At 43.6% G+C, this 24331-nt stretch overlaps 1 protein-coding gene across 5 annotated transcripts in view; it reads left to right on the top strand.

Moving 5' to 3' along the window:
• Positions 1-24331, top strand: part of col14a1a (collagen, type XIV, alpha 1a) — a 202633-nt gene that overhangs the window by 104988 nt on the left and 73314 nt on the right. For all 5 annotated transcript variants that reach the window (XR_007261919.1, XM_048595780.1, XM_048595781.1 and 2 more), the window contains 5 exons: positions 2912-3041; positions 4459-4581; positions 8483-8632; positions 10134-10250; positions 15836-15982. Coding sequence is in view for 4 of the 5 variants with exons in the window: in XM_048595780.1 (XP_048451737.1) it covers positions 2912-3041; positions 4459-4581; positions 8483-8632; positions 10134-10250; positions 15836-15982 (667 nt within the window). In the remaining variant the exon portion in view is untranslated. The remainder of the gene's footprint in view (positions 1-2911; positions 3042-4458; positions 4582-8482; positions 8633-10133; positions 10251-15835; positions 15983-24331) is intronic.

The following is a 24331-nucleotide window of genomic DNA, read 5'->3' on the forward strand; positions in this document are numbered from 1 at the left end:
TGAGTGGGAGTACAGCTGTTATAATGGGGCCAGGGCTCAGTGAGTGGCGATTATTGCTCCTGAATTCATCACCCTAAAATTACAGCTTGCACTTGGCATAATGACCCTCACTTTGGGAAGCCCTCCTGTACCTAATCTATCTGTGGTCTTATGTGAAAGCTGATAAAACTCATAAATAAGTTATTTGTGTTTAATATGTTATCTATGTACTTTAACACACAGTACAGAATGCAGTCAACCTTTTGTTTTTATTTTCTAAGTTAGAGTGACCTGCATTTTGTGATATAGATTGTACTGTACACTTAATTGCTATTAGTGATTTAAATGTTTTATACTTTGATTTTAATTGCCTCTAACTGTTATAAATTGTGATTATTTGTTTTCTTTATATCATCACCACAATGTCATCATTTTTAATAACCATTATCGAACTAACTTGAAAGATGAGCCCAGAATCCCCAGGTTATAACAAGCAGGGTGACAATTTTCATTCAATATTGAACTTTGAAGACTGAAAGGAAAGTGACACATTGTTTATTAGGTAGATTAAGTGGAAGAGATGACTGGGTTGTTAATGGGACTTTACACTGATGTAAAATGAATTTGGTTTGAGCGATTAAAAAAAATGACTTTTTTGGTACTTCCATTGGCTACTAGAATGTTAGAAAATTGAGAGATAAATATATCGCATGCAAAAAACTTTTAAAAATTTGTGGTTTTTCCAACACTAGTCTTTTTTCTTATCAGGTATCAACTCTACCTTTGGCACCAAAGTTGCTCTTTAATCTCTGGTGATACCGATCAAATGAGCTGGCAGACCATAAATAAATCAACCGTACATAATGCATGTGCAGTGCTGAATTAGAATCTGGTCAGATTTAAAATCTCATCTGATTCCAATCCTATCTGTGCAGTTGTAGCCCAAGTATTTCCTGCAATGATTCCTCCTCTTGCTCTGGCACCATTAGATTTGATGACCGCTACGATTTTTCATCTACCTGTTGAACCTCAGTGTCTTGGCTGAAAACACACTCAGGTTCCACATGTAAACTGTCAGCACTAAGGTCAGCTTCACTACCATCTTTTTTGAGGTGACCCTGTTTGTCCACATCTAAATCCTGGTTGAGCTGCAGTTTTCTCCAATTAAGTGTTAGGAGGCTGAAGCCATTGTGTTCAGCCCCATCACAATTCTCTTCCTGTGCTAACCACAGTCTCATGTTGAACCAGACTGTTCACAACTTCAGAGCTACCTTAAGACAAAGGAGCAGACATAAACCATCCAGCCCATTGTGTCTCCTCTGCCATTCGGTGAGATCATGGCTGATCTGATAATCCTCAACTTCGTTTCCTGCCTTTTCCCCACAACCCTTGATTCCCTTATTGATTAAAAATCCGTCTCTGCCTCGAATGTACTTAATGACCCAGTCTCAACATCCCTCTGTAGTAATGAATTCCACAGATTCACTGCCTTCCAAGAAAAGAAATTCCTCTTCGTCACTGCCTTAAATGTGTGACCCCTTATTTTGTGATTATCCCCTCTGATCCAAGAGTATCCCACAAGGGGAAACAACCTCTCTGCATCCACTCTGTCAAGTCCCCTATGAATCTTGTAGGTTTCAATAAGACTGCCGCTCTTTTTGTATGCCGACGATTAATGCCCCAACTTACTCACTCTCTCCTCATAAAACAGCCCCTCCATACTAAAATCAAACTAGTGAACCATCTCTGGACTGCCTGCAAAGCCAGTATATCTTTCCTTAGATAAGGAGCCCAAAACTTTCACTGTATTCTATCTATAGCCTTGTATAGTTTTAGTAAAACCTCCTTACTTTTATAGCCTGTTCTCGATAGAAGATAGAATCCTTACAGTGTGGAAACAGGCCATTCGGCCCAACAAGTCCACACCACCCTCCGAAGAGCATTTCCCCCAGACCCTTTCCCCTACCCCTGCATTTCCCATGTCTAACCCAAATATCATTGGATACTATGGGCAAATTAGCACGGCCAGTTCACCTACCCTGCACATCTTTCGACTGTGGGAGGAAACCGGAGCACCCGGAGGAAACCCACACAGACACGGGGAGAATGTGCAAACTCCACACAGATAGTCACCTGAGGATAGAGTCGAACCTGGGTCCTTGGTGCTGTGAGGCAGCATTGCCAACCACCGTGCTGCACCATGTTCTCGTTGAAATAAAGACCAACATTACATTTGTCTTCCCTATTATCCACTGAGCTTGGACGCTAACTTTTTGCAATTCGTGGATGACACTGCCCAGCCCATTTTCTGTCCCTTATATCATCTTTGTCCACCTTCCTGTCTTATTGCAAACAATGCTGAGATCCTCATTCTGCCCATTGTTGCAAAATTAACTGTTGCAGTGATCTCCTGGCTGCATTCCTAAGTTCTATCCCTCATAAACCTGAGCTCATTCAAAACTTTACCACCTGTGTCCTATCTCCCATTTACACATTTGCGTTCAGTACAGATTGACAACTTTTTGTCTAATCCTCATGTTGCAATTCCTTTGATGCCTTGCCCCTCTTGCAGTGTCTGTAACCTTCTCCAGCCTACAACCCTCTGCTGCAAATCTGTCCTTCTACTGTACTTCTGATAACTGCCCCTTCAGCTGCCTAAATCAAAGGCCCTAGAATTCCATCCTTAAACTGTTCCAGCTCTCTTTTCTTCTAAGTGGCATCTCAAAAACCTACCTGATTCTTTTGTTCCACTTGTCCTAGTATCTCCTCCTTTGGCTTGAAGTTACTATTTTTGTTTGTCTGATATATTCTCCGATGAAGTGTCTTGGGATGCTTTTCTACACTAAGCTGCTATATAAAGGTAGTTTTTTGATACTGTATGTTGTGATGTGCAGTGTACCAACTGAATTTACTGATAACCTATTTTACTCAGGTGATGGTTCCTGGAAGGCAGAATGACCTCGTGCTCCAGCCTCTACTCTCGGACACTTTGTATAAAATTTCTGTGACACCGCTCTACATTGATGGAGAGGGCACTACTGTCACTGTCAATGGCAAGACCTGTAAGTGGAGAATCTGGTTTATGTCATTTTACAGATCTTATTGAATGGTGCAGCGGGTTGAGGGGCCAAATGACCCCTCACTTCTGACATTCGCGTACATTGGAACAGTGACTCTCGGTACAAGAAAAATGCATATCCTTCCTTCATCCATGAGGTGTGAGGGTCTGTGACAAGGCCAGTGTTTATTGCTCATCCTTAATTGCCCCTGACAAGACGATGGTGACCCTCTTTGCGATTGACCGAGTGGCTAGATAGTTGACCATGGCCCACGCACATTGACATGTACCTCATAGTATTTGTGGGACTGGGCATGGTAACTGCTCTTGAGTCTACTGAGACACTTAACTAAATAATTAACAGGCAGATAACAGTCTCTTGCTACCTGCACTGATATAAAATTCTGATTAGTGGCAGGAGGACCTGAGTGCCTGTTTTTGAAAGGGCTTCTTTGAAACAATGGGAAAGTAGGGGATGCCTACTGCGGATTGGGGCAGACCCCACAATATATCATCCCACCACTTCCTTCTTTCCCACCTCCAAGATTTGGCCCCTTCTTCTTCCTCCCCTCCCCTCTCCTCCCCTCTCTCAGATCTCTGATTCCTTCCTGCCCTAAAACCCTGGACGTATCTGTCTCTGGGATCTATGGCTTCTTCTCCCTGCGCTTTGTGGCGCCCACTGCAAAGGAGTGCCTTGACTGGGACCCCATCTGATTGGCTGCCAATCTCTTGAGGGTGTGACTTCCTCCCACTGTGGGGACAGTGGTCTGGCCCTCTGAGCCTGCCTGGCCTCCCTTGGAGTTATCACTGCAGGAAAGTCATTCCACTCAGAACCAAATTCCATTCTGCTGCTCCCTCTCCTCTGTCTTGTAAAATCCAACCCTATAGCTCTGGATCATTACTCTAGGCCTCTGAATGACTCACCAGTAAAATAACCACTGTATAGCCACACACGATAAACAGACTCAATCTCTGAGGAAATGTTAGCTTATGACCTGTACTCAATTCTAACCTGACTTTCCCTCACTTTGTTGTATCTTTGGCTCCACATTCCATTTAGAGAAAGAAAGTGAGTGTGAAAAACAAAGAAAGGTCAAGGTATGAAAAGAGAGAGGGGGAGAGAGAGAAAGAGAGAGAAAGTAACATGGAATAACAAGAAAGGGTAGAAACTGAAAGAATAATACCATGGGGTCTCAATTTGGCATCTCATCAGAGAGATGGTACTTCTGTCATTGTAGCATTCTCTCAATACTGTACTGGGTGTGTCAGCCTGAATCTTATGCTCAAATTTTGGCAGTGGGACTTGAGCCCACAACCTTCTTATTAAAGGTGCCATAACACACTCAAACTAATGAATTAAAACAGTTTGTTAATTTGAAAGTGCATTTAGAATGATTTGCGTTGATTACTTTTTGTTGTAGTGCCACTTTCTGGACCAACCAACCTACGTGTCTCAGAGGAATGGTACAATCGTTTCCGAATTAGGTGGGACCCTCCACCAACAGCAACAATGGGTTACAGAGTGGTGTACACTTCTGCCTCAGGTATGACATCCACATTATTGAACCAGAGGTAGTCCTGTGCCCCACAGTAATATTTATTTTCATTGCAAAAGCCCTCAGTTATATCAGTATTTGTGCTTATAATGTTCAAACGCTAAAGGCTGAATTTTCTCTTTTCGTTTTTGGTAAAATTTTTCTATAGCTGAGATTCACAGTGAACAGCCCATGTGAGCCTTTCTCTCTCAGTCTTCCACATATTAGCTCCTTAACTGTAGAGCGGGCCTATATAGTGCCCAGCTCATTGGGTTGTGCTGAAGGAGTGGTGGGAGTGCTCTGTGCTGCTGGAATTTCCATGTTCACGCCACTGGCACCATTTTTAGAACCCAAGCTCCACACCACTCCTGATGCTGTGTGATGAGCTGCCCTTTGTAACTGAGTGAATGGGGCAGAAAGGGCACCCTGTTTCACAGGCAGTGACCCAGCGGCACTGGTGGATGGTGTGGTCAAAAGAAGTGCAGTGCTGTTTCCTTCAGAACACTGAAGGCAGCAGGTGTAGCCAGCCCGGTCAAAGATTGTGGCCTGAATCAATCTGTTGGCTAAGGTCAAACACAAATCCCAGCAGTGCTGACAGAAGGTTTAACAATCCTCTGCACTTTGCAAGGGTAAGTGCCATCATCTTCTCTCTGCTACCTCACAATTACAGAGCCACCATTCACTCTAGCTCTGCATCTCACCAAAGGATCATGGAATGCAACTCTCTCAAATCATGTTCATTCAGCATCCTCCCAGACTACAAACTCTTCCTGCCCTCTGTCCTTCTGATTCTCTCACTGGGGATACCTCACCATCTCTCCACCCACTCCTATCACATTCGCACACTGAATTTGTGTCATTCCATAAAAAATGTTTCAGTATTGGACATAGAGGTTAGAGACCAGTGGAACATAGAACTTAGAACAGTACAGCAGAGTACAGGCCCTTCGGCCCACAATGTTGTGCTGACCAACATGGAGGGTGGCAGGCATTGGGCTCTTGGTCCCTTATGAGAAAAGAGTGTTGGAATTGATTGGAGAAGAGAGTGGTCATCTGTGTAGAGATGCAGACTCCTTTGTGGGTAACCAACCCAGTGAGCTATATGGTGCTGCACTGCTTGCCAATTAACACCAGCACTGATTCATTCTGAGCAAGCATACAATTGTCATTCACAATATCTTCCCTTCCTTGGACCGTTGGGGCTAAGTTGTTCTATATATTAAAGATTGGCGGCTAAAGATTTTTAATCAGTAAGGGAATCAAAGTGGAGATGAGGATTGTCAAATCAACCATGATTTCACAGAACGGCAGAGCAGACTTGATAGGCTGAATGGCCTACTTCTGCTTCTGCATCTTATGATTCATTATAAATCATCACGCACTATTCGCGCGCACTCCTAAAATGTCTGTTCTAGACTCTCTGTTGTTGTTGGACTGGCGAAGTTGCAACCATTTTTGTGTTGATCAGCCTCTTTAGACATCTTGATGTTGAAAGAAGTTGTAACGGCCAAGAATTGCTTGTCCCTCACAAGTAGCTAACTCCTTGATTGCAAACAGCATCAGCTGTTAGGGATACTTGAACTGTCATGTTGTTGACTGTAGCCAGTTTAATGTGGAAGGTTAAAAGGAGTATTATGATTGCCCTTGACCTGCTGCCTATCATGAGAGAATGCATTCCGCAATATTTGGTTAGTACATATTGACTGAAGCTTCGAAAGCTACCTAAGCTCAGCACAATGCCATGTAACTGCTCTATCTCACTGTCAGCTGCTTTCTCTGGAACAGTAAAGGAGGATTGGTAAAACGCAATGAAGGGAAGTCCAAAACTAGCTCATTTATCCTGGAACCAACTGTCAATGAGATTCTCTTTGGCCTCTCCCACCTGACAGTGCATAGCTCCATTATGCTGTTTTCGATGTCCCTTCAGATCAATGTATTGATCCTTGTGCACAGACTACGCTCAATCCCCCATTTCTTCTGCACGCTGGACAACTCTGTGTGTTGGCTCCAGTTTCAAGGGTACAGCATGCCATCTTTTCTGGACTGTACTGCACTGCAAGGCCCTGCTGGAGTGGATCAGACATTAAAACCTCATTCACCATGGTCCTGGTAGAAGCATGGGCAACAACGTACCTCCATTCTGTGTTGGTCTGATGCTTTTGTAAAGGTGTAGTTGGCCAGGTTTGAGGGTATAGCCCTTATCTCTCAGCAGCAAACCCAGTAAAGCCTGATGACCTTGGTAGGAGGCAAGAATCTGAGAGTTTGCCAGTGCGTACACATCATGGCAGCACAGGGCAGGGAAATAGACTTGAGGTGGAATTTCAGCCTTCATCTTACTGAATGATGGAGCAGGCTTGTGTGGCATGAGGCTGGCTATTTGGTTTGTCCTTGTGTGAAAGGTGTTTTACGTTAAGCTTGGATATTTTACCACTATTTCTATAAATGCTGCAGTGTTCACTGACAGCTCCTGTTCTGACTTGACAAGGAGTTTGACATTTATTAATGTATATGTAAATGAACTCTCAGCATCAAGAATAAGTCAAAACTGTTGCTAGTTGGTCAGAAACTGGAGATTTGGAAAAATAAAAGTATGTCCCGTTTTTGTTGTCCTATTTTCTGAAGAACTACCGGGGCGATTTTAACCTAATGCATCTGTCAGAGAAACTGTTCAAGAATGACATTGGTTTTATACTCTATAAAGTTTTGTGGTGTATTAAAGTCAGGATTTGTTTCCCAAACAACATTCCCAACCCAATCCTGTTGATTGCTGTGCAGGAGGTTAGGTTAAAATTAACTCACTCTACATTAACACCTCAATGAGCTTTTGTTACACCAGCATTGGCTTCTGTTGAGTGAGTTTGCTAAAAGTGCTTGTTAGGTGAGAATTGTAATTGGATCTGACAGGATCCTGAGGTTTAATGCAGATTACATTCCCCAATTCTGATATCCATAGTTTTCTGCTGGCCCTGTTCATTTTCTGTTCAATCATTTGGGAGGATGTGGGTGTCGCTGGCTGGGGAGGGGGAAATAGTTATTCCCTATCCCCGTGACACTGAAGGAACAGTGATATATTTCCAAGGCAGGATGATGAGTGGCTTGAAAGAGAAAGTGCAAATGGTGGTGTTCCCATATATCTACTGCACTTGTCCTCTGGGTACGAGAGATCGTGGGTTTGGATGGTGTTGTTTCAGGAACCTTGTTGAGTTGTTGCGCTGCATCTTATAGAATGATACACACTACTAGTGCTGTACATCAGTGGTGGCAGGAGTGAATGTTTTGGGATACGGTGCCAATCAAGTGGGCTGCTTTTTCATGGATGGCATCGAGCTTCTTGAGTGTTGTAGGAGTGGCATTCATTCAGGCAAATGAGGAGTATTCCATCACACTCTTGATTTGTGCCTTGTAGATGATTGACAGGCTTTGGGAAGCCAGGAAGAGCATGTTACTCACTACAGACGCTGACCTGCTCTTGTTGCACCTATATTCATACAAATAGCCCAGTCAGTTTCTGGTCAATGGTAAACTCCAACATGTGGATATTTAATACATACCCTTTTGCAATGTTTGTTTTTTGTTTTTTGCCGTATTCTTGATATGTTCCAATTATGTGGCTCTATTTAACAATGAACATTAAGAAAGGAATGTAAGCGAATTATGCTGGAAATTTGAAGTAAAAGCAGAAAATGCCAAAGACCTTCAGTAGCATCTGTGCAGAAAGTTAAAAGCAGAACTGATGAGAATGAAGTGATGAATAATGAGAGTAAAAGTTATTGATATTAAAGAGGGTGCTGGGTCCTGTAATACGTTTTAATCAGATTTAGAACTGATATTGGGGAAGAGGCAGATTAAAGGATCATGGCAAACTATTCACTTGCATAAATCTTCTTTCCTGTTTCTGTTTGAATTTCAGCACCAGGTCCTACCCTGGATACGTTTGTGGGAGATGATGTGAACACAATGGTGATCCTCAACCTGCTCAGTGGCACTGAATACATCGTTAAACTCTTTGCAACATACTCCACTGGTTCCAGTGATGCAGTTGTTGGCAGAGCGAAAACATGTAAGACTTATTGAAACTTGCCCTCTGTATCTCAGACAGTATGAGAAGGGAGTGAATCCCTCCATCTGAATTCTCCACTATTGAATTTGTTATGGTCAATAGTCACCCTCAGGCTGTGAGTGTTGCATTAAATCATTTGGGGGTCAGTTAGCTCTGTTGGCTGGACAGTGGTGAATGATACCAGTTGCGTGGGATCACTTCCTGCACTGGCTGAGGTTACCATAGAGACTGTCCTTCTTAATCTCTCCTCTTGTCTGAGGCATGGTAACCTTCAGGATAAATCACCACCAATTGCCTTTCTCTCAGGGAGGCGATGGCCTTGTGGTATTATCGCCAAACTATTAATCCAGAAACCCTGGTAATATTCTGGAGATCTGGGTTCAAACCCTACTGTGACAGATAGTGAAATTTGAATCCAATAAATATCTGGAATTAGGAGTCTAATGATGACCATGAAACCATTGTCAACTGTTGGGGGAAACAACTCTTGACCCACAGCAACCTGGCTGACACATAACTGACCCCAGGGCAAGTAAGGATAGTAATAAATGTTGGTGTAGCCACTGATGCCCTAATGCCATGAGTACATTTTTGTAAAGAGCTACAGTTCCTGTAACTGTAACTGAGTCAAGAAATCAGCTGAAGGAAAGATTTGTTTTCCTTTCTGGTGGAATAAATGGCAGTTTTGACTAACACAAAAACCACTGATATTGAGGGAAATCTCTGATTTTAGCATCAGTCAGCACAGAAGGAGGCTAATTGTCTATGGAGTCTAGGCTGGCCCTATCCAATTAGTCTCACTTACCCCTGCCTTTCACGTATCGATGCAGTCCTCCTTTTGAAAGTCACCATTGAATTTGCTTCCATCAACTTTTCAGCTGCTGTAGAAAATGTGATCACTTACTGTTTAACATTTCTGATTTGATTTTGTAATGATCAGCAGAAGTCAATGAACAAAAGATAAAATGTTGGCACACTGCAGTGGCTTGTCCCATATTGCAGCCATGTCATCACTTAAATTTTCTGATGGCCATTGTAGCTCTGTGGGGTGCTTGCTCATCTCTGGGTCAGGAGGATATGAGCACAATTCTGTTTTCTTTACCTCCAGCACTGTAGTAATGGAGTACTGCACTGTTGGAGGTGCTGTCCTTCAGATGAGATTTTAAAACAAATCCCTTTCTACCTCTTCCATTGATGCAAAAGATTCTGTGGCACAATTCATAGTTTCCTGGTATTGAGTGATCCCTCAAGCAGTCATCACTAAAATAAAATATCTGGTTATTGCTGTTTGTGGGAAATTCCTGTTCACAAATTGACTACTGTGTTCCCCTGTGTTACAACAGTGGCTAGACAACTGAGTGCTTCATTAGCTGTAAAGCACTTTGAGATGTCCTGACCTGGAGGAAAGTGCTACATAAATGCAAGTTCTTTCTTACTGAGGTGTGTCTGCTGTCCCGTGAAGTGTCCTGATGCTTCACACGCTCTTTGTTGTCCCTTGCAGTGTACCTCGGTGTGACAAATCTCACCCCATATCAAGTCCGAATGACCAGCATGTGTGCACATTGGCAGCAGCATAGGCATGCAACGACTTACAGAATAGTCATTGAATCTCTCCGAGGTAAGAACAAGAAGCAGACCTGCATGAATTATATGCCCATTAGGATGGGCGTTGAAAACCTAGGGGAGTGTTCTTTCCACTTTGCGTGGTGACAGTGGGAGGATGAGTAAAATAGTTGGATATAACTTTAGTAATTCAGACCAGAGATGTAGAGCAGTTTCAACATATGGCACGGTCAAGAGTGTGGACAAGGATTATAGTTAAGGCCGTGCCTTAATTTTGGGGATTCCTTGATCATTTTTCCACAGAATGGATTTGGTAAGCCATTTCTTCCATCATTGGATCAGACAGCACAGAAAGAAGCCAATTACTCCCCACTTATGTGGATGACGGCAGCTTCAACAACAGTTTGTTACTGTTGAGGGTGAAGCAGTGTGCTTGATCAGCACCCCATCCACCACTTAAACTTTCACTCCCTTCACCATAAGCGCATAGAAGCTGCTGTGTGTATCATCTGCAAGATGTACTGTAACAAACAGTGCCAAGTGGCAAACAATTACCTCCAAATGTGCAATTTCTTCCACTTCGAAGAACAAGAAAAGCAGATGCATGGGAAAATCAATATTTGCAGGTTCTCAACCTCCCCCCTCCCAAGACCCTGGAACTACACTGGCTGTTCCTTCATGATTGCTGAATTGAAATCTGGGAATTCTGTTCCGAACAGCGCAGTCGGGTGTATTTTCACAACAGGGATGGCAGCAGTTCAGTGAGGTATCTCCCCCACCACTGTTTTAAGGGCAATGAGGCATGGGCAGTAAATGCTGACCTAGCCAGTCATGCTTATATCCCAAGAATGAATAAACAAAAAATTTCACCATGCTTCTTTGAAGGAGCAATTCACTTACACCCTCCAACTGTTTCCTTTTCAAGTATAAACCAGTTCCCTTGTGATTGGATACACATGAAGAAGTAAGATGAAGTTGGCAAAATCTTAAACAGGGGCCATATTCAGTATTTGGCTGCTCTAAATGTCAATAGTAACTTTGAGTTTAACTATGTTTGAATAAGCATTTAGCATGGGTGTGTTTTCATTGAGATATGTCAGAGCCAATTTTCTAAGCACAGCTACCATCTATTTGCACTTTATTGTGTGTTTGAAGGTAAAGTTATTGCTTAGGTTTGAATAGAATCCAGATGCCCAGAAAGCTGACACAGCAGTTTATAAAGGTAGAGGAATTCAAATTCTGCTCACTGTCTATGAGTGGGTTCAATTCAGGCCTCTCATACCTTTTCATATCAGTGGGACTTACTTATATTGAACTTTGGACATTAATTACTTGGCACAAGAGAACTGTGTTTTTACAAGTAACAATTGTATTCTGCCAACAAGTGACTGTTTAAATTAGTTAGCACTGAAATCTGTTCAATTCTTACTGCTAATAATGCTAACAGGAATGAAGTTATAAAAAAGCAAAATAAAAACCCCCACAGTGAATATTTATGCAGCCCTTGATTATTATGCTCTATCTACCTGATTTTTGAGGAAGTAGTTGATTTTTTGCTAGGGTGTAGCTGAGTTGTCTATGGCTACATTACCCATTTTCAAACATTAGTGGAGGGTTTATGATTTGAGCTTCCAACAGTGAAGAAATCATTGAGCAAGAGAGAGCTCCATTATATAATAGTCTAAGAGACATTGTGCCTTTCAGTTAAATCCAACTTAACCTACTTACTGCAGACTTGTTAGACTTCAGAATTCTTCCCTTTATGGTTTACACATGTTCTATAGAGCACTTCAGAGCAAAGGTTGAGGGGAAGTTGGTGGTGGAAAGAACTGCATTTCTCTTTGCCAAAGAAAAGTCTCACAATAACTTAAAGATAGCAAGAAACGCAGTTGCTGGAGTCAGAGATAACACAGTGTGGAGCTGGAGGAACACAGCAGGTCAGGCAGCATCAGAGGAGCAGGAAGTTGACTTTTTGGATCGGGACCCTTCTTCAGAAATGGGGAGGGGGAGGGGAGCACCAAAATAAATAGAGGAGGGGTGGGGCTGGGGAAGGGAGCTGGGATGGTGATAGGTGAGTGCAGGTAGGGAGTGGTAGGGATTGGTCAGTGGGATGGGAGCGGCAGATAGGTGGGATAGATAGAAGATGGACAGGTTGTGACAGGTCAAGGAGGCAGGGATGAGAGGGAGGGTTGGTCATGGGATGAGGCCAGGGGTGGGGAGATTTTAAAACTGGTGAATTCCATGTTAAGGCCTTTGGGCTGTAGGGGACCGAGGCAGAATATGAGGCGCTGCTCCTCCAGTTTGTGGGTGGTGTCATTGTGACACTGGAGGAGGCCCAGGATGGACATGTCACCCAAGGAGTGGGAGGGGGAGTTAAAATGGTTGGCGACCGGATGATGTTCTACAAAACGGTCTCTGAGTCTACGCTTGGTCACACCGATGTAGAGGAGGCCACATCGGGAGGAGTGGACACAGTAGACCAAGTTGATGGATGTACAGGTGAACCCCTGTCGGATATGAAAGGTTTGCTTTGGGCCTTGGACGGAAATGAGGGGAGAGGTGTAGGGGCTGGTATAGCACTTCCTGCGGTTGCAGGGAAAGGTGCCGGGGTTGCTGGCGTTAGTGGGGAGTGTGGAGTGGACAAGGGAGTCATGGAGAGAGCGGTCCCTATGGAAGGCAGAGAGGGGTGAGAGGGAAATATCTCTTTGGTTGTGGGGTCGGATTGTAGGTGGCGGATAATGATATGCTAGATGCAGAGGTTGGTGGAATGATATGTGAGGACCAAGAGGAGTCTGTCTTTATTTTTGTTGGGGGGAGGGGGTGTGTGGGCAGAAGTGCGGGAAATGGAAGAGATGTGGTTGAGGGCATTTTCGATCACTGGAGGAGGGAAGCTCCCATCTTGGGAGCAGACGCTGTGGAGACAGAAGAATTGGGAATAAGGGATCGCAATCTTGCAAGAAAGTGGGTGAGAGGAGGTGTAGTCCAGGTAGCTGTGGGAGTCAGTGGGCTCAAAATAGATGTCACTTTTGAGGCGGTTACTAGAGATGGAGATGGAGAGGCCCAGGAAGGAGAGGGAGGTATCGGAGATGGTCCAGGTGAACTTGAGGTTGGGGTGAAACCTGTTAGTAAAGTTGATGAACTGTTCAAGCTCCTCAAGGGAGCACGAGGCAGTGCTGATATAGTCATCGATGTAACGGAGAAAGAGGTCGAGGATAGTACCAGGTTAACAGCAGAAAAGGGACTGTTCCAGTATCCTACGAAGAGACAGGCATAGCTTGGGCCCATGCTGGTGCCCATGGCCACCCCCTTAGTCTGTAGGAAGTGGGAGGAGTTAAAGGAGAAGTTGTTCAGGGTAAAGACAAGTTCTGTTAAGCGGATGACGGTGTCAGTGTAGGGCCTGCAGGAGGAGACCAAGTGTAGACTCGGAGACTGTTTTGTAGAGAGTCCGCCCTCTGTTCGTGACAAACGACAACACCTTCCGGTCGCCAACCATTTTAACTCCCCCTCCCACTCCCTGGGTGACATGTCCATCCTGGGCCTCCTCCAGTGTCACTATGACACCACCCGCAAACTGGAGGAGCAGAATCTCATATTCCACCTCAGGAGCCTACAGCCCGATGGCCTAAACATAGAGTTCACAGTTTTAAAATCTCCCCAATCCCGGCCTCATCCCATGTCCAACCATCCCTCTCATCCCCACCTCCTTGAACTGACACAACCTGTCCTTCTTCTCTCCCACCTATCTGCCCCTCCCATCCCACTGACCAATCGCTACCACTCCCTTCCTGCACTCACCTATCACCATCCCACCTACCTTCCCCAGCACCACTCCTCCTCTCTATTTATTTCCCAGCTCCCTTACCCCTCCCCCTTTCTGAAGAAGGTTCCTGATCCAAAACATCAACCTTCCTGCTCCTCTGATGCTGCCTGGCCTGCTGTGTTCCTCCAGCTCCACGCTATGTTATGTCTCACAATAATTTCCTTTTAAGTTTCTTGGGTATAGGAGCAAAAAAAGGCCATGGCAATGCTCCAAAAAGAGCTTCCACCAGCAGAGCATTCTGTGGTAGCCATATTTTGATTTGGCAGTGCCTGGAATGGTTAGAAGGTCATATTTCAAATCACGAATTTCATTGAATCAAAAGACGTGCAAATCAGACTTATTTGGCAGGAGATGATTCTCTGTTAAATCAAATTGGCAAGAAGGCCAGTGAGAGTGGAGGACTGCTGCTTATTAATTATTATTGGGTGAAGGCTATTATATTGTTATGTGAAGTAGTAGTTGGATCCTATTTGAAGCAACTGAGTTAAATTTTGGGCACCATGCTTCAGAAAGGATATATTGGTCCTGGAGTGGCTGTGGTGCAGGATCACCTGAATGATACTGGTTACTAATTAGTTAAATTATGAGGATAGGTTATGGAGGCTAGGCTTGCATTCCCATGAGTATGAAAAATTAAGGGCTGAGTATTTTTACGTGTTTGTAAGCTTATTAAAGGATTTGATGGGACAGCTATAAGAGAAACAATTTCCTTTGGCATGGAAGATGGGGTGGTGTGGGGAATAAGTCCAGAACATGGTCAGAAACTTAAAAGTAGAACAGGACATTCAGGGTGATGTCAAGTTGCATCGTGAAAATCTGGGGCTTCCCGAAAGCTGAAGGGGGCAGGATGTGTGGGAAATGGTTTTGGGGGAGTGTGAATTTAAACTTTCAGACCTGAGATTTATAGATTTGATGGGGTTGGGGGCTTTAGGCTATCAGAACAAAATCAGTCAATGGAGCCAATACACAGATCAGTCTTGACCTAATTGGATGGTGGAACAAGCTCAATGGGTTGAATGATTCCTGTTCCCAGATTCCTGTCTCAAACATTGCAACATTTCTTTTAACATTTGTCACTATCTGCGTTTGTTGTTTAACCACTTCAACATATAAGTTGTACACTCCAAAATTCCACAACTTCCTGTGACTATTACCGTTAACTAATACATAACATTAGATACATTAAAGGATCTGAGTCTTATAATAAAATACTTAATAACTAAGACAAAGGAGCACAAAAGACCATTTGAGTCTGCTCCACCAAACAATGAGAGCATGGCTGACCTGATAACCCTCAACTCCACATTTCTGCCTTTTCCCTGTGACCCTTGGTTTCCTTGCTGATTAAAACTCTTATCTATCTCAGTCTGCTGTAGACTTAACACCCTAGCCTCAGCAGTCTCTCATTGTGGTTGCCAAAAAAATTCCGGGAAAATGTAAGAAATATGGATGTAAAAGAAGAACCAATTGGGATTTGGCAAAGAATAAATTCCATCTGCCTTTCTGAGTCCAGACTTCTATTTCTTCTACTGTAATTCACACTGCTGAGGCCAACAACTGTAATTGTTAGATTGAGATTTCACAGAGGTGCATGTGTACGCTTTATGAACCATCATTCATGAGATGTCTCATCAAATTTGAACTCCTTCACCCCGGAGAATGCTGTCTGTGAGAACATTAATGAGTTCAAACAAGTAGTCAACTCTAGGTCGAGTTTCTACAGGTGTGTGCAGCTGCATGGAGCTTTTCCCTCACTGTGTCTACATTGGAATGACCGATAGCATCCCGATTAATCAGTTATGTCTTTTGGGGAATTTCAGATGGAAGGAAGGAAGAAGTAATTGTTGATGGAGGCACGTCCCGCCACTGTTTCTACAATCTCATTCCAAACACAAAATACAAAATTAGTGTCTATTCACAGCTGCAAGAGATAGAAGGACCAGCTGTGAGTCTGCTAGAGGCTACAGGTATGTAACCGCTTAACTTAATTGTGTTCACTGTTTGTGCCACATTCATCTTGTGTTTAATTTAAGATACCTTACACTCTTTTACACACTCTACAGCAGCAGCATCCAGCAATAGAGTTATTGAATGTGCAAGACTTACATATCCCATCATGTGAAACACTGTGTCTTAGTGTTATTTTGATTGTAATTTATTCTCTGACAAGTAGCTGACGGGGCAAGATTGTGGTTGCCAGAGAGTGTAATCACAACTCCAAATTTGTTACAGCACAGGAGGAGGCCATTCAGCCCATTGGCCTACACTGGCTCTGAAAATGAGCAACACACCTAGTTCCATTCCACTGCCTTCTCCCTCATGCATGAAATTCTTACTTATCAGATAATTATCAAATTCCCTGTTGACTGTATTAATTGAACCTGCCTTAACCACATCCTCAGATATTGCCTTCCTTGCGCTGTGGGAAAATGTTTCTCTCATTCTTGATCCTTCCTCCAGTGTGAACAGTTTCCCTCTATCAACTTTTACCCAGACACCTCATGATTTTGAATACCTCTATCAAATCTGCTGTCAACTTTCTTTATTCCGAAGAAACAGTCCCAACTTCCCCAAACTGTCTATATGGCTGAAGTTCCACATCCCTGGAACTGGTCTTGTGATTCTTTGTTGAACCCTCTCTAATGTATACATATTTTTCCCAAAGTGTTTCCTAAACCCAGAACTGTATGCTACACTCGAAGTGAGCTGAACCAGTGTATTGTACAAGTTAAACATAAGCACATTGCTCTTGCGCTTTATGCCTCTGTTAATAAATGCTTTATTAACCATACTGTAAGCTTGTCATTCTTCCTTCAATGACTTATGCAGATGTATGCTGAGGTCTTGCTGCTCCGAATCCACTTGTGCCCATTATTTGCTTTATTTTCTAATGCCTCTCCATGCTTTTCCTGCCAAACCCAGTCACTTCACACAACTCTGCATTGAATTCCATCTACTGCCTATCTATCTGTTCAATCAGCTTGCCTATATCCATTTGAAATACTACACTGTCTTCCTCACAGTTCACAATGCTTCCATGTTTCATGCCATCTACAAGTTTTGAAATTGTGATTCTTTCAAAGACAATGATAGTAAATATTGGATCGCTAACACTACAATCAATGGCCGTCGCACACGCTTGAAAGTGGGCATAGAGGCTGGAGTCATTTTTCTGTCAGATGACCTTAAATCTTATGCAACCGTTTAATTTTGTTCACTGTTTGTCCAACATTCATCTTATGTTTAATATAAGATACCTCACACTCTCTTACCAATGCCTCACGGCAGCAGCATTCAGTAATAAAATTATTGCATGTGTGAGACTTGCATAGCATCATGTGAAACACATCTATTGTGTCTTAATGTCATTTTGGTTGAAATTTGTACTCTGACTAATAGCTATGTAAGATTACCCTGCAGCCTTGATCTGTCACACTTCAGGGCCCAAGAGGAACAGCCTGAAAGTCAAAGGTCAGCATCAGGCAACGTTAAGACACAAAATCAAATTTTTGAAACACTATGGTAGAACAACCTATCAATCCACCGCTAAGTGAGAGAGTCTGCACAGATCTCAACCTCATTCTTGAAGTGAAAGCAGTCACGCAACAAAGATCAATTTCCAAAACTCTTTAGAGACCTGGGGAAATTGACACTGCCTATTCCATCACACTGAAATTAAATCCAGACCCATTCCCTTGTTCAGGCCCTGGTAGGTCCTATACCCACTTTAAGCAACAATACAAGCCATGCCCCAATAGGGAGTTATTTCAAGAATCTCACAACCAACCACATGATGCCTTTATGGTGCCAATCCCAAATCAAATGAATCCATTACAATTTCTGTCAACTTAACACATTTGAACAAGGCAGTAAAATGAGAGTATTATCCAGTAGCATCTGTTGATGAGAGCCTAGCTAAACTTTCAAACAAGTTACCAAGCTGGATTTGAACAGCAGCATTTGGTAATTCCCCTAATTGGAGTCCAAATTGTAAATCATCTTTGTAAAACCTCTTTAATGTTATCTTTTTAATTGCGTGTCCTTTGGAATTACCTGAGATTTTCCAATAGACAGTTTTTGACATACCAGAAGGAATGGAAGGCATTGTACGCCATGTACATGACATTCTTATCCATTTTCCTCCATGAAGCACAATATTGCAACAAGGTGCAGACAGTCTTAGCAAAGTAATGGGATGCTGATACTCAGAGATGAGTTCTGAGTTCCAAAGCCCTATGACAAAATTGCTAGGCCATGTTGTCCAGGCAACAGGCATCATGACAAACCTGCAGAGGACAGAAGCCAACAGGAAAATTCACCACAAACAAAAAACTTCAAAGAACAGTATATGGGAATGGTAAATGGAAAAATCCTTAACCCATTTAGTACAAGTAAATGGACCTTAAGACAACTTCTGCCCAGGGATCAGGCATGGGACATGTTGAGCCTTCGAAGACAATGCAAATCCTGGACATAGCTGTCTTTGACAATGGGCCACAATTCACTTAATTAATTTGGAAGATCTGTCGAATAAGTGATTGGCTGGCGTCTCTTGCACTCAGTCTTGCCATGGAGGAAATTGCACCCACCTAGAGCTGTGGAAAGCCTAGGACAAAGTTAAATGGAGTGGCAAGGTGTTTCACAATGTTTCTAACCTTTTGCGATCTCGTGTGGATTTGCCCCTGTTACAGATTGGCTGAAGTACCCTCAAATCAATGGTGAAGCTGAGAGAGGAGCAAGTACCATGAAAGTACTATAATGAAAATCTTAAGAAAGGAGATCTTCATTTAGACCTACTCGACTATCACTCTTAGTATCACCATCACAGGATGGCTTTACCCAAAGCCAGCTTTGGGTGGGCAGAAGTCTGCCAACTCAACTTGCTTCGCTTTCCCAGATACTAAAGCTGAATATCATGGCGTGGCACCATGAACAAGCAAGACAGCAAGAAGAATGTTACAGGGTAGCCCAAGCTCACACCGTTGTCAGCCAGGGACACTGGGTTTCTGATCTTCCCATGTCAGAAAGTGGAGGGCACAGTTTCCTACTGAGAGAAGGTAGTGGTGGTTGTGGCTATAACAGCTGAGATCTGGACACCAAATGCATTGTCAGAAGAAACAGGACTGCATTGATTTTGCTGAAAAAGAAGTCTACAGCCAGATGGACTGAATACCCTGATCGTCAGGGGAAACTGTGATAACACAGCTACTAACTACAGGGCCTAGGGATGAAGGAATGGACAGATTGTCAAAAGTTTCAAAGGAAACTCTGTACACGTTTAAGAGACTGATATAGCCTCCTTCAGTCTTTCCCTGTAAAGCACATAGACTTTGGAGGGTTGGGATAGTGAGAAAATGTAGGAAGATGTGGAAATAGAAAATGGGATAAAGAGTTGGGGGAGACATGGAGTGAAGGGTTAACTATATTGAATTAGGGCTTTGAATTGAATCAGCTTTATTGTCACAGGTACTCAAATGAGTACAGTGAAAAGTTTGCAAGTCGCCATTTGGTACAGATTCTTCAGTACACGTTTGTGGGAAATAATATTAGAAAAATAAGGAAATAAGAAAAGTCCAGCATTGCAGATTGTAGGAATAAATTAGAAAATAGAGAAATAGAAAGTTTGAATAACGGTCGTTCCCTCCAACCCAATCCACCTCGCCCCCAGTCCGCACTGGGCCTTTACTCCAGACTGTGCTGGGCTTCACTTCGAGGCTTTTGAAACTAAGAGATGACTCTGGAATCACCTCAAGACCAGACGTCCACAATGAGGCCACACTGGGCCGAAAGACCACCATGGGCCACTGAGAGACCGCCACGGTGAGATGGGAGGTTCCCATGCAGGGCGGGGAATCTGCCACATCAGGCTGTGAGGACACCTTGTTGGATCTGCACTGAGGCCAGGAGTCCGGGGCTAGGAATCTGAGGCAGAGAGTCCAGGCCTGTGCTGATGTAGGGAGTCTGAGAATGAGAAAAAAGAAGAAAGAAGAGAGAAGAAGGAAAAAAAAGTCAAAAAAGAAATAAAGAGAAAGAAATGGATGGAGTGGACGAGTCCTGGCTGAAGCATCCTACTCTGCCACCACTGGTTACTCTGTGGAGGAGCTGAAAAAATATATATAGGTATCTCTTACCCTAGTAAGAAATAGCTGAGTGTGTACATTAGAAGCTCAGTCATAATGACAGAAGGCCAGCTAGAGCTGGGATCCGAGCTTGTAAAGTTCCAGAGCTATCCTCTCTCTTCTCAGTTTTGTGCATGCTTACAGTTGGCAAAGGTTGTTGATAGTCAATGGCATGAGTATTTGTTACCTTCAGGCAACAATGCGGACATGATCACACGGCACTAGGTGTGGAAGATCTGCCCAGTAAGTGATTGGCTTACGTTCAGTCATGGCATGGAGGAAGCTATTGCTGCTGCAGGAATTGCACCCATTCAGAGCCTCAGGAGAGGCCGGGGTAAATGTATGTGATGCAGTGGGGTGGTACCCAGTATGTGGCAGCCACAGCTATTACCGGGCACTTTCCTGCCAGATACTGATTGATTGAGAGACCCTCACCCACCTGCAGGGTAGCAGCTTTTCAGAATGCCCCATGAATGACAGGCCCAGCTTGCATCATGACAGCAAAACTCTACATGGTCATCACTTGACCGCTTAAGGTCCTCAACTGGCAGCAGGGCTAGAAGATTCATTCTGTTGGAACAAACACAGCGAATTCTGGAGAAACTCAGCAAGTTTGGCTGGAGAGCAAAACGGAGTTAATGTCTTAGGTCTGACAGGATTCTTTTTCAGAATTCTGTTTCTCTCTCCGCAGATGCTACCAGACCTGCTGAGTTTCTCCAGCATTCACTGTGTTTGTTTCAGATTTCCTGCATCTGCAGTGTTTTGCTTTAGTTCCAGTGGAGGTGGGGATGTGGCAGGGTTTGGATACACCATCGCCTCATCAATTCCATTCCCACCTCCAAACCTGCCATCAGTGACAGCAGAAGTTTCTGCCCATTAGCTCAGTTTCACTATCCGCTGAGGCTGCCTGATCTGCTGACTGTTCTTACATACATATCATATTTGGCTTGAAGCCCAGTAATCCCTCCATTTTTGAAACGCTATCATTGTTTGAAAAGCACCCAAAGACTTGTCCCCCCTATCTCTGTCACCTCCTCTGGCTCCGCAACCCTCTGAGATCTCGATGTTTCTCTGATTGTGTGAATGGCTCAGTAGTTCACACTGCTGCCTCACAATGTCAGGGACCCAGGTTTGATTCCACCCATGGGTAACTGTCTGCATGGAGTTTCCACATTCTCCCTGTGTCTGTGTGGGATTCTTCTGGGTGTGTTGGTTTCCTCCCACAGTCCAAAGATGTGCAGGTTAGGTGGATTGGCCATGCTAAATTGCCCACAGTATCCAGAGATGTGCAGGTTAGGTGGATTAGCCATGGGGAATGCAGGGTTACAGGGATCGGACAGTGGGCTGGGTCTGGGTGGGATGCTTTTCAGAGGGTCAGTGTGGACTTGATGGGCTGAATTACCTGTTTCCACGCTGTAGGGCTTCTGTGATTCTGTGATCACATCTGTGTCCCCAATTTTAATTTCTCTAAAATCGTGGGCTGAGATATTAGCTGTATAGAGACCAGAGTCTGGAATTCCCTCCATAAACCACTTTACTTCCCTTTCCGTTTCAAGAAACATTATAAAGAATATCTCCTTTTAACTCCAGATGTAGCTCAGTGTCACATTTTTAATGAGAACCATTCCTGTAGAGCACCTTGGGATTCTTTACTAAATTAAGGACACTATATAATTGAAAGTTGTTGTTGGCATGGAAGGTTTTCATTTTAAATATATTTTCAGCCTTCATACCTGCCATTCCTATAAGTAACGATCAACATCTGGTAACTTTTAGCCTCTAATCCCAACAGTTCTGCATGATGATTATGTTGCTCTATTCAAGGAAATGAAACAAGGTTTTCTTGTTTGATGTGACCGAAAGAAAACCTGGCCATTATGTTTCTCTGGCGTCTAAAAATCTCATAAAATTAAAGCTTTCTGACCCAATGATAGATTAGATCAGAGGCTGGTTCTGTCAAGCATCAAGAAACCTGTGGTCGTGGGACAAGCTGTTGCGTCTGATCGCACTCACAGCATCTGCTGGAAGTGGTTAGCAAATTCTGCTACTTCAGCTCCACCACGACAAATAGTCTGTCCCACGCAGCAGCACTCGACAACACACAAGAAAATCAGCTACCGCAGTAGGTATCCACACAAAATAAACGTGGGATAACACCCAGCTGCTGGGTTCTGGGGCCAGTCTTCTCAGTGTCTTGCTGTATTGCCGTGAAATGTTGCTGACTTGCAGTTACGGAGAAAAGATGCTCCACAATTTCTGCGGTGTGCTCTGGCTGTATCCTGGCAGCATGAATCACGAATGCAGCAGTTCTGCAACAGGCAGAGCTCCCAGGTTTGTTCGCAGTCACGAAATTGAAGCAGTTTTGTTGGTTGAGGCACGTCCCCTGCAAAGGAGAGGGTCACATAGACTGTGTGGTGGAATAGCCAGGATCAGCTGCCTGGTAGCACCACCCAAAGCTCCACTTTAACACTGCTTGCGAGCGTGACGTGAAGGCTGCAGACATTGATGTAACATGATTCTTGATAGCTTCATGTTGGGCAGAGCTCACCTCTTGAGGATTGGCTTACTCAGATCCCAGCAAAGGTGCGGCACATGGAAAGAATTCTGAAATGGATTGTTTGCCGTGTGGTTCCATCTGTTGTGGATGGAAGGATGTGAACCTCTATCAAGAAGAACATTCAGATTCCAGATGAGGGTCCCGTCTGGCTTTTTGCGAACAGTGGGGAGCACTTATCACTTCAGTAAAGGAAGCCTGATGTTGTTGAATTGCCAGGCTGTGGTTTTCACTGGGATATAGGATCCAGCCTGCAAAGAGGTGCTGGCCATTCAGGGGCCAGTAGCTTTCCATTTCTGGCAACAACGTCTGGGGGAGTGGCTGCTGCTGGTATTTATACTGAGGACTTCCCCATGGGATCACTGTGAGAACCTCGGAGAGAGGAGACTGTGGCGGGTTGTGAGTCACAGGGAGAGGTTTGCCAACGTGTGTTGGGGTAGGAAGGGGTGGCTTTGAGAGGGTAGCCCCTTTCCCGATGCCAAGCCCCTCCATCAGGCATTAAGCACCTTTGAAAGGGTTCATATGATGGTCTGAAGATAGGGCTGAAAACGCATCAGTTTTGGACAGTCATGGAGTCTTGGTGGGCTCTGGTGTAATGACTTTTAAGTATCTAGTTAATCAGTCTTATTAGCCAGATTTCTGCAGGTTTCTGCATCAACCCGTTCCTGTTGTGTTTAAGACCCTGGAGCAACCTTGTGATAATATCACGGTGCTGCACGGCACTGAGTATAAATACCATGGAGTAGGCGGTGCTGGAATACGCTGGAAGAAACTCACTAGAAGACACTAGAATGTGACTGTCTGGAAGACACACCGAGTACATTGATGTGAGCATTCAAAAGATAGATTGGACATTACCTAACCTGAGTATAGAATATGGTATATGTTTACCGTGTATAGTAGTTGGCATGAATTATGATAAATATAAGCCTGAAGACAATTCTTGATTTTATCTTCTTGACTATTCTGTAAAGAATCCAAACTCTTAGCATCAAACATGTGATAAAAGATCAGGTTCAAACTAGGATAGACAACATACAGGAGATGACAGTTCAGGATTCACTGCCTAGATCTTTCACAGCATATAATTGTGGAAATGAGCTTTAAGAAAGCAAAGAGGGCAGTAAAATGCCCACTAGCAGTTAAGGGCATAAATCTGAATTGAGTACATGATAAGAGAAGTTGATTACTGGACCCCTAAAGCAGATTTATTCCCTGGAGAGAAGGTTGTGGGGGGAGAGCGGGGAAACAAATTGTTTCACCTGTAAAATCTGTTGCAAATGAGATGACCTCTTGAAGACGGTCTACCAAGCAACTACTCAAATTGTTCATAACTCAACATATACGTTCATGCCTTACTCCTTCCTCAGAGAATTAATACCATCATGAAATCAGGATGTTTATGATGGAAAAGAAGAGCCAATCTAACTTCTCTGTATATTTCTGCAGTTACATCAATATGGAATCGAGGTGGAAGCCAATAAAGAAACTGCAAAATCATCAACTTCACCTCGATTGTCTAATACCTCATTATAGACTTTCCTTCCCTATCTTCTGACAAAGATGAATCAAGACAAAAGATTTGGAGAAGGCTGTGAGAAATAAGGAAAAATGTATTGTAAATCCTATAAAAAGAAATAAGC

Source organism: Rhincodon typus, chromosome 4, assembly GCF_021869965.1.
Source record: "Rhincodon typus isolate 14 chromosome 4, sRhiTyp1.1, whole genome shotgun sequence".
NCBI lineage: Eukaryota > Metazoa > Chordata > Chondrichthyes > Orectolobiformes > Rhincodontidae > Rhincodon > Rhincodon typus.